Below are 13,655 nucleotides of genomic sequence, written 5' to 3'. Positions count from 1 at the left end.
TTCCCTCTATAACGCTATTCTTAATCAGAGAGTAAGAAGAATTACAGAGGATTTTATTTTTTAGAATGTATTCAAAGTCTTCTTAAAACGAAGCCTCCCCATAATACATTTCCCTCTATAATGCTATTCTTAATCAGAGAGAAAGAAGAATTACGGAGGATTTTATTTTTTAGAATGTATTCAAAGTCTGCTTTGAAATGAAGTCTCCCGAAAATACATTTCCCTCTATAACGCTATTCTTAATCTGAGAGAAAGAAAAATTACAGAGGATTTTATTTTTTAGAATGTATTAAAAGTCTCCTTAAAACGAAGTCTCCCCATAATACATTTCCCTCTATAACGCTATTCTTAATCAGAGAGAAAGAAGAATTACAGAGGATTTTATTTTTTAGAATGTATTCAAAGTCTGCTTTGAAAGGAAGTCTCCCGATAATACATTTCCCTCTATAACGCTATTCTTAATCAGGGAGAAAGAAGAATTACAGAAGATTTTATTTTTAGAATGTTTTCAAAGTCTGCTTTGAAATGAAGTCTCCCGATAATACATTTCCCTCTATAACGCTATTCTTAATCAGAGAGAAAGAAGAATTACAGAGGATTTTATTTTTAGGATATATTCAAAGTCTCCTTAAAATGAAGACTCCTGATAATACGTTTCCCTCTCTAACGCTGTTTTTAATTTCGATGTAAAAATATTCTCCATATGACGTAGTGGTTATCCTTTACAACGTAATTAAAGACGTTTATCTTTCGATTTTGATGTTGTAAGAGAATTGCAATTAAAATTTGGAATTTCTGTGAAATTGACTCGCTTATACATGTACACTGCATAAAATCTAAAAGATGTCAACCAGAATAACTCTTGTTCTAATAATCGGATATTTATAAAATTTGTGCCGATGATTATGGTTCAAAAGAGCAGCCTCAAATATGATAATTAGTTACTGCTAACTAGTAATTAAGTTGCAGAATCAGATACAAATACATACTTCCTCTGTAAAAACATACATTTTTTTCAATGAGGTTGACTTTTTTACTATCAAAATGCACAGGTTGCCGCACGAACATTTTACACGCATTGCCATAAATGTTGTTTTTCGAACTATAGTTTCATGTAAAACAACCTGCAATAGTTTGTTTTATAATTTGATTTTATTGCTTTATTTCATTATTTTATTAAATAAGTGTCGAAAATTTTTTAAATCGTAGGATATATGAATTTCTACATTTTAAACTATGTAAATTTGATGACAAAATATAAAAATCGAATAAAATTGGTGGAAAAGTTCTTGGGAAAAACCTTCTATCTAATACATTTTGAAAAAAATGTTTTTTTTTTTTTGGAAGTTTTTTAGTTCGGAAACTATACGAGCAACTGGACAATGTTGCTCCCCCAATTTTTTGGCAATATTTTGGGAAAGACGCGTTTATCTTCCAGCAAGATAACTGCTTCATTTGCGCATCGAGACTTGCGCAGCATTGGTTTTGTGGAAACAGGTAATTTCAAGTTATAAACTTTAGTGTTTTAGTCTTTTAAAGATTCGTCTCCAGGATGAAAGTGAAGAGAAGTCAAGAAATAATCAGATAATCAACGTGACGTAAGACATCGTGTTCTCTAAAAGAACGAATAATTTTTTTCATGCATGAATGAACAGCCCGCCCTTCTTTTTAGTCTTTGGCCGATGGTCTGATATCCATCATAGGATTAGGATTGTAGATGATGATGATGATTCTGTATATATTTATTCAACATTACGATTTTTAGATTTAAGTTAAGCATTTAAAGTATTAATAAATGTAATAAATGCAAGAGCAGAAACACACAGAACACCTTCTTCGCGGGACCCGCCATTTTCACTAATGAACTCGCTCATGCACAGATTTCCGCTTCACTGCGCCTGCTCCTTACGTAAGGAAATTTTGAAGTTCCATCTACATTCTACGATCGTATCGATAAATTATTTTTCATTAAATAGTTATAGCTGTTTGTAATAGCTATATTATATTCGTTTACCCAATATTATAAACCAGTAAAATATAAAGCTATTTGCCTCTAAACGTTCAATATTTTTTATTAAAAACCGCAGTTTTGTAGCAACGTGGAGCTAAAATGTATTTCCTTTTTTAGAGTCGAAGTTCCTTAGACAAAAATTCGCGTGGTGCCTATTAAAGCACAATACTTAACTGCAGTATATACGGACCCGAGATAACTCACGGATAGTAAGGAAATGATGGTTAAAAACAGAAAGTGGTTAAAAACAGGAAATGTTAACAAAGAAAAAAATTATGAACTTACTTGAACAATTTGCTCGAAAGAATGTGCTAAAGGCAAATAAGATATTGAAACATCTGATTTAGTAAACGCAAGTGACCCCTTTAAAAAAGTTTTAAAAATACATTCATGGTATCATAAAACATATACTGCAAATGACAACTTAGAAGTATTTGTATAAAAGAAATGTGTCATTTAATGCATCTTAAATTCAACCTATTATATGCTTATGTTATTCAACTGACGAAAAAAGAGGAGGGACCATTTTTGTCCATTTTCAACAAAAATGATGATTCAATCACCATGCGTTGTATTTTGATGATTACTAAGTTTTGACCAATCCAATCATTAACATGTGATATTGATTGGTCAAAACTTAGGACTTCAACTACTATCTAACAACATTAGACAGTAGTTGAAGTTCATTCTTACTTCTAATAATATCGCAGAGCTGTGGTGGCCCAGAGGATTGAGCATTCGCCTTCCAATGAGATGAACCGGGTTCGAACCCCAGCGATGGTGGGTAGATACGAATTCTACATCCGGTTTGCACCAAACATAGTGCTGACCTGAAATATTCTCAGTTGTAGACGGATCATGGGTTAGAGTCACCTTGCCCTCAGGCTTACCGTGGGATATTTTCGTGGATTTCCTCTCCATGTAACGCAAATACAGCTTAGTTCCATCAGAAAGTCCTCCACGAAGGCAAATTTCTCCCAATGCTCGATCCTGGAGTTCTCTTGTTTTCCGGAGTGGGTTCAAAATTACAAGTCTAAGTAGTTGAACATTAGTTAACACAAACTGGGTTGGCTGTTCAACGATGGTTATGAAATAAAATAATATAAACAACGCGGAAAATCTGTCTTCCCCGAGAGTTATTACATTTTGAAGATGGGTTATAATGGGGAGAAACGGATCCCGTCCACGCCTTAAAAGAAAATCAGAGTTAATAAAACGACTGTAGTTCTGCTGAGGAAGTTTTGATTGGAGAGGAATTTCGAGAAAAAAATGGTCTTTGTCCATCCCGATTTTCAAAATTTTTCCCAACATCAAAAATTTTAAAATTTGATTGAAATTTTTTTAGAGGATGTAAATAAATGTATATTTTTACTCAAGCGATATTCAAGTATGTTTGTATTCTTATGATGTCAGTTGTATACTAGCTTCTGAATAATCTCAAAACTTAAAACTTTTCGTTTTGCATCATTTGCTTTCATGGACATAAGCAGTTTTTCCTCCTTGGTTTTCAATTCATATCAACTTACAATATTACAAAATATGTTGCGGCATTTCCCCCCCTCTTTAACTAGTAATGAAAGTAGAAATTTGAGTAAAAGTAGTAGAAGTTTACAAAATTTATAATCCCGCAGTAGACTGATCGCAAAGACACGGTTCTCAGTAGAACATGGAAATCAAGCATCACTGGTGGCTGTCAGTAAGCGACCACTGTGATCAGCCAGCGTAGTGACCAAGGGTGCACGGTATCGTTCCTCGTTAAACTGTTCTACGGTCAAGAAATCGATTTCGCGTGCAGGTAGTCGGGCTACCAAAGCAGGGGATCCCTCCCCTCTGCAGAGGATCAAAATTGCGATGACATGTCTTCCTATTATCCTCAGAGATGTTTCCCTGACCTTCGCCAATGGGCCATTGTTCAGCTCTAGTCCGACTTTAATAAAGTACATACCTACCTACAAAATTGATAAATTAGCAGAGGTACTAGTAAAAGTACGTATTTTTTACCTGTTCTTTTATTACTTGTGAAAAAGTAACGAGTATCAAAATTATTTATGCGTATGTTTTATGGGAAGTAAGCATAATAAAATCGTATATTTTTTTTCTAACGTTGTTTGAGAGCTACTACATACGCATGTGATTAGGAACAAGAGTCAAAATTTACTGAAAAAAAACCTAACTTTCCAATTAGAGTGATCAACGACAATCTGCGGAATTATAGACAAGTATTTTCTCACTCTTTTAATATTAATATTCCGTATTTATTACTCGCAAAAGTAATGTAATTATAAGGATTACACTCGGAAAGTTTAACAAATCTAATATACATAATTCTCTTACGTGGCTCCCAAATTTTGGCTGTACTTCCTTTCCTCTGGTGGCAACGTTTGCTTTGTTTTTATTTACGTTACTATTTCTCTTACACGGAGAGAAAAAAAAAGCCTCATTACAACTCCCCGAATAGCAACGCTAGAAAATAGACCAATGATTGCCGCTAAAAAAGTCACATGCCTAATCTAACTGAGGTGGCTCAACATATAGCGCTTTCAAAAACGGAAACGGAAATAACCAGAGAGCATCAACTGCGGCAATCTCATACTATTAAGTTAGGCGGAAGTGAGCAGTCTTTGTCGATAGATCTCTATTTTAGTACTTTGTCGAAAGCGCTTTTTTTCACGAATTTATATATTACGAATTTATTTGACAATTTTTGATTTATATCACGAATTATACTATAGCACATTTCTAATAGGTTTAATGAATTACATGTCATTTATTTGAATTCAAATTTATTTTAATGACTTAGTATTTACAAAAAAGATGCAATTTTTTTTAAAAAAAAGTTTTTATATGGATTTGAATGATTGTCTTGAATTCTTAGAATTTTGTGCATTTGCAATGTACCTAAGTCAGTAGCGAGAGAAGCGAGCTTGGTTTGCCAAGAAAACCATATAAGATTGCGTAGCAATCTTCGGGGGTTGGCGAGCGTTAGCGAGCAAGGGAAGCAGCCCACTAGTATTAAGAATAATATTATGAATAATATTAAGAATTATATTATTTGAAACTTTTAACTTCCTTTTAGCTTAAACTTAACGTTCAAGCTAGCAAAACCTCTTACTAACGGAGGTGTTGAACAAAAAAATTTTTTTTCTTGATTTTACTTAACAACTTTTTAGCTACGTTTCTTGTAAGATAAATTGTTATTGCAAAAATAATATTTTTAATATTTAAGGTAATCATAACTTCTTAACTGTTTGCATTATTAATTAGTGCTTAAAAAATAAACGATACTTCATTTGTCTAGATTAAATAGAAAAAAAACAGTGTTCAACATGAAAATAAATGCAAAATAAAAATTGTACTTTTCCAATTGACTTGTATTTAAGGTTATTTTAATAAGTGTGAAATATATATAAAAATAAATCTTCATTTGTCAGTACAGCAACGACAGGTGCATAAATAATTATGAGAACAAATCTGCGCTTTTTGTTCAAAAAAATAATTTCTAAACACTTAGTCTTATTGTTTCATGTTTTGCTTTATTCGATACCGTTAAAAATTACATCGCTAACAATTCCCCATTTCTCTTCAAAGGATTGAACTTTATTGCAACCGTTTTTATACAGGCTTGCTCATTGTCTAAAGCCAAATAAACATTAATTCTTCGATGAAACGAAGGTTTTGTAGATAAAAGTTATTTCGATTAGAACATTTTATAAACGTACTAAAATAATTATGTATTTACATAACAAGAGCTTAATTAGTAATTTACGCTAATTTAGTGTATTTTTGGTTCGAAAACTTTGCCCAACTTCATTTATGACAATTATTAAGTATTTTGGCTTAACTCTCTTCAACGTGCGAAGTAGCATTAGTACGTACTTTTTATTTATACTTTTATTACTTATAAAAAAAGTAGCAGCACTTATGATTAATAAAAAGTAAAAGTGTTAAATGTCTATTGCTGTAGCATAATAAACATAGGGATATGTGCTTACCATTTCTGATAACAATGCTCCTGCAGCTGCTATCCAGTTTTCATGAGTCAATATTACACCCTTAGGATTGCCAGTGGTACCGCTTGTATAACATAATTCAACCATATCTTCAGGATGTGGTTTCTAAAGAGACACATCGGATTAACATTTTATGTAGAGTGAGCAACAAAAAGAAATTGAAGCAACTTAATAACATTTGATCTAATGATACATTAACTTAAATGAGAAAATCAAAGCGGCTTAATAACGTTTGATCTAATGATACATTAATTTAAATGAGAAAATCAAATCGGCTTTATGACTTTATATCTAATGATACATTAACTTAAATGAGAAGATCAAAGCGGCATTATAACTTTTGATCTAATGATACATTAACTTAAATGAGAAAACCAAAGCGGCTTAATAACGTTTGATCTAATGATACATTAATTTAAATGAGAAAAACAAAGCGGCGTTATGACTTTATATCTAATGATACATTAACTTAAATGAGAAAATCAAAGCGGCTTTATGAATTTTTATCTAATGATACATTAACTTAAATGAGAAAATCAAAGAGGCTTTATAACTTTTGATCTAATGATACATTAACTTAAATGAGAAAATCAAAGCAGCTTAATAACTTTTGATCAAATGATACATTAACTTAAATGCGAAATTTAAAGCGGCTTAATAACTTTAGATCTAATGATACATAATAATCTTAAATGAGAAAATCAAAGTGGCTAAATAACTTTTGATATAATGATACATTAACTTAAATGAGAAAATTAATTTGAGTAGATGAAACCTTAAGTTTTGTAATCAGACATAGGAAAATACTTTCTCTGCTAAACTTTTTTTGACAGAATTTAATCCTCTCTCTTGAACCATACTATTGGAACCATATTTTCAAGATTCTGAAATTTTGAAAATAGGGTCCCATAGTAATAATTAGTTATAGTAATAATTAATTATAGTAATAATTAGTTATAGTAATAATTAATTATAGTATTAATTAATTATAATAATAAATGAAAAATTTAGTTTTTAAAGATTATTTATTATATTTGAGGGTCCCAGGTGTCAATCATAAATTTCCTTGTTCTACAAATCATAACAAAAAGAATAAAATCAATCACAGCGTTTAATCACAAAATTTGAAACGAGCTTAATTGAAAGAACATTTTGTTTTAATCAGCCAAAACAGGAACTAATCGTTAAATGGAATCGTTCATTTCTTAAATTGGTCTGCCCATATAGAAGTTTTGATTCCCTGTAGCAAACAGATTCGGCCAGCGTTAACAACTGTAGAGTATCTACCACTACAAAAATATGATTCCAATTCACTAGTATATAAGACACGTTTACTCGATCCTGTTGGAGATCACCTTACCTCTTCATAGAAGAAGGCTGACATTGTCGATAACTACACTGTCCCCCCATTGGTGATCCGGACGTGATGGGGACATATCTACCTTGACAGAAGCTCCCCCTTCGAAATGAACACACCCATCTTGACAGTGACGCCCATTTCAATTTGAACACGACTACTTCGATGGATGATCTACGTTGAACAGCTGACTTGCTACTTGTGACTGCGACGTTATCCACCTCCTCGAGCTGTTACTACTCAGTTTCGATCACTCATAACGTGTAACGTATTCACTCGACTGATAATGGCAACACAGGAGCGAACACGATCGTGAATTTAAAACAGCTCTCATGATTACCAGTCAAAAGTGCAGTGATCTTAATACAGCTGTCCCGGCTTTTCACAAAACAGCAATGAATCAAGTAGTGGTATCCGTTCATCGAATTTTATCACAGATATAATTCTGGTGGGGGAGTACTGTAGTGAATCTACCACTACAAAAAATATAATTCCAATTCACTAGTATATAAGACATGCTAACTCCATCCTAATAGGGGAGGGAGTACCTTTTCATAGATGAAGGTTGACATTGTCGATAACTACTCTAACCCCCACACCAACCTAAAAGACGCAATCTAGCTTTTGTGATATACCATTTTAGTACATTTAGGCAGTGCATGTAACCGATAAATTACTGGTCGAGTTGATCTAGCTTATTCAAATTACAAAATGTAATTTATTAATATATATCCCTCTAAACAACTTCCTTCTAAATTGGTTCATCATTGCTTTTCTCATTCTACAATGCATCCCAGCAGCAAAATAAATTGGGTCCTCATTTGACCAATATTCACCAATCTTTTCTAAATAAGGGTTTCGATATTGGCCATATATTGAATTGTCCGATTCATTCGATATTTTACGGCCATTTTACAGCCAATAGCGACCCTATACCCATTTATCCGATTTACCCGATGTTTTATATTCATTATTCATCCAATATAGGCCCTATATTAGACCCATAATGGGTGTTATTGGTCCTATATAGGAGCAATATTGCAAAATCAAGACATCCTAATATCGGTCCCTCAGTCCATGTTCATATAAGACCCATATTGAGCCAATTACGAGCCAAATTGGGGCCAAGGTAAAATTGTTGCTAGGTATAATACTTAATCATAAATGTGCCTTAATTGGTATGAATAGTAGTAGTTTGAAAATCAACTTCGTATTCGTAACAATATGTTATGATAAAATAACAAAGTTATTGTTACATAAGATGAAAATTCGTAAGAACTTGAGACTTGCCTTTCAATTGAAAGTAAGTAAAAAATCTTACTAGTTATTTTAGTAGGAGATTAGGAAATATTTAAATATTTTATTAAATAATTATTTAGTAAATAATTTTTTATTAAATAATTTTTTTTATTTAATAATTTTTTAAATACTTTTTTATTAAATTTTTTTTACTATCTAATTTTTTATTAAATAATTTTTACTAAATAATAATTTTTTTAGTAAAAAATTTTTTATTAAAAAATTTTTTTAGTAAATTATTTTTTATTAAATAGGTTTTTTTACATCAAAAGCACACTTACTTTTATTGGATAAGGATTCTTTTTGCCTAGATCCTGAAAGAAACGGAAAACAAAATTGATCCTGAAAGAATCGAATACAACAAAACATTTGTTCTCCAGTATAATTTTTAAGAGTATTAATGTAATAAGAAATGACAATGACACTTATCAATATTTATCCGAACTGACCATTAGGGCTCTAGGCAATGGGCTTTCTAATGTTTATTAATCCGAGTGCTAGTTAAAGAAAGATTAAATGTGCATGCCAAGCACATTAATATACATGTATTACATTGAACATGGAAGCAAATTTCAGAATATAAAAAAAACTCTAATTTCAAATATTTGAATAAGGTGTTAAGAAAAATTTACTTTAATCTCCCTTGATACTCAAAATCTTTTAAAAAATATGCAAGCATTTACAGAATTAAAGCAAAACAAATTAATAAATCATTTTGGCGAATTTTCCAAATTCAATTGCATATAATAATAATAACACCGACCGGATTGCGTAGTGCTCAGGAAACTTTCCTTGTATGAGAATAAGGTTCTGGGTTTGAATCTCGGACAAGGCATGGATGTTTTTTCATTCTCTGTGCTATTTGTCCTTGCTTTGGGAGAAAAGTTGGCCCACCTAATATGATGCCCCTGAAAGAGTGGCTAACAAATCTGCCCTAATATGCCTGAATTGACGAAACGACAATCCAGGCGGGCATAGAAAAAAAATAATAAAAAAACGACAAATCGGTCGTTTAATTATAGTAGTAAAACTTAATACCACATTGGGGTGCTGTACCTATTTGGTCGGTAAGTACTTTGGCCACGGTTTGAAAAAAAGCTTCGCGTTTTAGATGTGAGAGTGGAACTTCTTTATATACTGCCCAGTACATATAAAAAGTAAAGTAAAATAAGCAACAGCCACCAGCAAAACTAAATTTTTGACCTCTTCCATTCCGCGATAATGATGCTTCATGGCCCACGGCATCATGTATGAAACAAATCATTCCGTCATAAGCATCCAAGGATTGCACGAATGTGATGGAAAGTTTTATTTCAATTTTTAGGTCCCGCAATGGACTGATCGTTAAGACACGGTTCCCAGCAGATCACTGAAGTCAAGCATCACTGGCTGCTGTCAGTGTGCGGGTGGGTGACCACTTGGATCAGTCTGCGTGGGGTTCTGGAGTGCGCAGTATCAGTCCTCGTTTAAACTATTCTATCGTGAAGTACTCGACATCACGCACAGGCCGTCGGGTTACCGAAACTGGAATGCCATCCCCTCTGCAGAGGATCATCAAAATTGTGATGGTATGTCTTCGAATCATCCTCAGGCATGTTTCCTAGACCGTCGCCAATTGCCCATTGCGCAGCACTAAGGAGACGTAAATGAACTGCAACAACAATCAATGTTTAAGCAGCATTAGATAGTACTTGAAGCCCGTTCTAATTTTAAATAATGTCTCCAAGAGGGTCGAGTTTCAATATGCGCTTTCAGTTCCAAGTATTTTTTTCCTTATCTGAAGTATTTAAACATGTAAACAGCAGCATATGTGCGGCTCTTTCCGGAGAACTGAGCAATGGAGATGTGAATTACTGAGCTCTGGGTCTCTTGTTTCTATTTTGGCTGTGTGGGAAAAGGATGGAATGCTTATTTGTTTATGAGGGTGTAGATTCGTCATTTATTGTTTGCTAAATAATATTTCGTACGTTCTGGGTCAGTTTTGCAATTGCTTTCTTAAATACCTTGAGCAAATTATTACAGTATATCCAGGCACTATTCCTTAAATAAAATGTAAATTTTAGCGTATCAAATTGCAATAATGATTTTATATGAAATTTTAAGTGAAATGAAATTAAACGCCCGGTTCCGTGCATTTATATGTCCTAGGATCATGCTGGTTTGGGGAAGCATGTCTTTCTCCCTTCACTGGTTCTATAGGGGTTACAATTTTACAACTTTATCACAAGAAAGCTATGTCTTACCAAAACACTTTCAAATGAATGAATGCTGACATGCTTCTCTTCTCCAAGTAATTTGACTTCATCGCTCAATTCGGCAGTACATATTATGGCCTCTAAACTTGGTGTATCATCTTTTTTGTCCAACAAGATTTTAACTTTCTTTTCATCATCACAAACAATGTATTGAATTTTACCTAATTATAAAATTTCTTTTTTAGAGAAATATTTTGAGAAAGAGAAACTGCTTTTACACTTGTTAAATTAAAAAAACAAACTGTGAAGAAAATCAAAAATGCTGAAAGTTGACTGCATATTCGGTAAAAGACACCATGTTCCAAAAATGCAACTTTTGATGAAAGCAGATCTTAGACTATTTTTACCTTTAGAGTTTGGCATTTTTTTTTCGTCATTCATCATGACAGAACAAAGTGTCCCGTACCACAAGAGGGAATGACAAATCTACAACATGGGCACGGTATCAACTAAACTTTATAAATAAATGGAGATGGTGCAATCCTCTGACTTACAGATATATAACTCTTTAAACTAAAATAATAACATGTTTGTGGTGAAAAAGATAATGTAGTTTCTGACCACCATCTTAGAATTTTTTCTACCTAAGGATTCATTTTTTTCAAAAAAGCAGAAAGGGACGATACAAGTATTTCATTATCAGTATTTATTTAGACCAAACAAGTATGTTTGTCTACCATAACAAATTTATGTTTGGGTTTAATGACAATATTGTGCTTTCTTCGGATCTTAAAACAATAGATAACAGTGAGAAATATCCACTTGGTCGTAATAAATATCCCAGATAGCAAAATAAGTTTTATTTTCACTCAGCAGAAACCTTTTACTGTGAACCTAAAAAGGTTTTTCTGTGGTTTGCGTGTAAACCTTCAGATCTTGAAACGAGATCTGTGACAATCTGCTCTATTCTACGAACATTACCCTAATCCAAAACCTTGGAAAATAACCTTCTATATAAAAACCTTAAATCGAGGTTGTCTTAGGGTTTTCAAGCGTGAAAAAAATCCTTGAATAAAGCTTATCTTAAGGTAAAAATAATCTTAAATCTAGATAATTATAAGGTTTCTTTTCGCAACGTCTTGTATGCTCTGCTAATATCTACCTTGTCATGAAATTTCAATGGGCAATGGAATTTGATCCTATCGTTAGTGTGACGTCGGCTAAAACGTCATTATGGACCTAAGTGACCATTTTACCTAAGTCACAATACTTTTTAAAAATAATTTTTAACCCTTTTAGGATGAAAGGTTTGAAACTGCAACCAATCGTTTTGCTGTATTGAAAAAAGGTTTTTAGCGCAAACTTTTTCTTGACAATAAGAACATTCTGACACAAGGTTACTGTAAGGTTACATGCTTTCTGGGATGTACAGTCCGCAAAAAAAAAAACGAATCACCCTGAATAACTTTCGTTCTAATGATCGGATTTTCACGAACTAAGTGTCAATCTTAATGGTTCCTGGGGGTGACCTCAAATATGTTAATTAATTAGTGCTAACTATTAATTAAGTTACGAAATCAGACACAAAAACGTACTTTCTCTGAATAAACATATAATTTTTTTTACATATTTGGAATCTAGACCCTTGAATTAGTGGGGGTAGACAAAATTTTAAAAAAATTGGGTGGTAAATTGGGCCGCAATAAAGGTTTATATATTTGGCGATAGTCCAGAAAACCGCCAAAAAAAGTCGCCTGCGCAAATAAATATTTTAAGATAACCCATTGACTAATTCAAAAGAGGAGTGCTTAATTTTACTAGGTTGCTACGCAACCAAACTCTAATAGTAAAAAAATTGAAATAATGTTCAGTGATTGCTCGGAGGGGCTTAATTTATTGTTAATAGAAAATATCTCGAAGTTTCCAGGCCATAAACATTTTTTTAGGGGATTTCTGTCCAAAAAGTAAAAAAAATATTATTTTAATCTCCTTTGAAAAGTAAATTTGAATCCATTTTTAAATTATTTATGATAGTTTTTAGAATTTAAATACATGAACTTTTTATCTGATATTATTTAGATTACACTGTTTTTACTATATTTATTCGAGGATTTTATACTAAAATAAAATGAGCATAACTTATTATAGCTACTATACAAAATTTTAGGGATAATCATTTTTACAGTTTTAATCGAGTCTTCTAGGCAAGAAAGTTTGAGGGAAAAAAAAGTGCTTGAAAAATAAAATGTAGATTGTATAATAATTGTAATGCACATTCACAAGGCTTTCTATAATATACGATATTTCTTTTTTCTATAACTCAAGGAATTGCTGAATGTTTATTGGCATTTTAAAAAGATTGAAATATGTTATGTTCAAGAATAAGATATTGAAATAATATGTTGCAAATTGTAGGATTCATTGCTTAAAAAATCGCTTCATTCTACTAGATATTTAGGTTACATCGTTTCCTTTGGATAAAGATGATTAGCAAATAGCATCCTCATGTTTCGATACATTCTGAAACTTATACGTTCGCAAATTCACCATAAAATGTCGCACAGCATATTCTTCAATTACGATAATCTACATTTACCACCAAATACTGCTACTATGGTTATTTTTGCTTTCTTATATATATCTGATGATCTCTTTTTAAACAGAGCTCGTAAGATCCTTAAGATACTGAAATGGGGGCACAAAAACTTAAGAGATAAAATATTTAATTTCATTAACTCAAAATATCTGGTGTCAAAATGTTAATTTTTAAGTTAAATATAACT

At 32.2% G+C, this 13,655-nt stretch overlaps 1 protein-coding gene across 2 annotated transcripts in view; it reads right to left on the bottom strand.

Moving 5' to 3' along the window:
- The window catches only part of LOC122272056 (long-chain-fatty-acid--CoA ligase 6), a 75,460-nt gene that overhangs the window by 25,462 nt on the left and 36,343 nt on the right, over nucleotides 1–13,655 (bottom strand). For both annotated transcript variants that reach the window (XM_087169339.1, XM_087169338.1), the window contains 4 exons: nucleotides 10,921–11,093; nucleotides 8,959–8,991; nucleotides 6,004–6,126; nucleotides 2,297–2,374 (listed from right to left, as the gene is read on the bottom strand). In XM_087169339.1, the coding sequence (XP_087025465.1) occupies nucleotides 2,297–2,374; nucleotides 6,004–6,126; nucleotides 8,959–8,991; nucleotides 10,921–11,093 (407 nt within the window). The remainder of the gene's footprint in view (nucleotides 1–2,296; nucleotides 2,375–6,003; nucleotides 6,127–8,958; nucleotides 8,992–10,920; nucleotides 11,094–13,655) is intronic.

The sequence above is a fragment of the Parasteatoda tepidariorum genome, chromosome 8 (genome assembly GCF_982258835.1).
Source record: "Parasteatoda tepidariorum strain Cologne lab strain chromosome 8, Ptep-v5.0, whole genome shotgun sequence".
Lineage (NCBI taxonomy): Eukaryota > Metazoa > Arthropoda > Arachnida > Araneae > Theridiidae > Parasteatoda > Parasteatoda tepidariorum.
The sequence above is the reverse complement of the archived record's forward strand: the minus strand, read 5'-3'. Positions and strand labels throughout refer to the sequence as shown.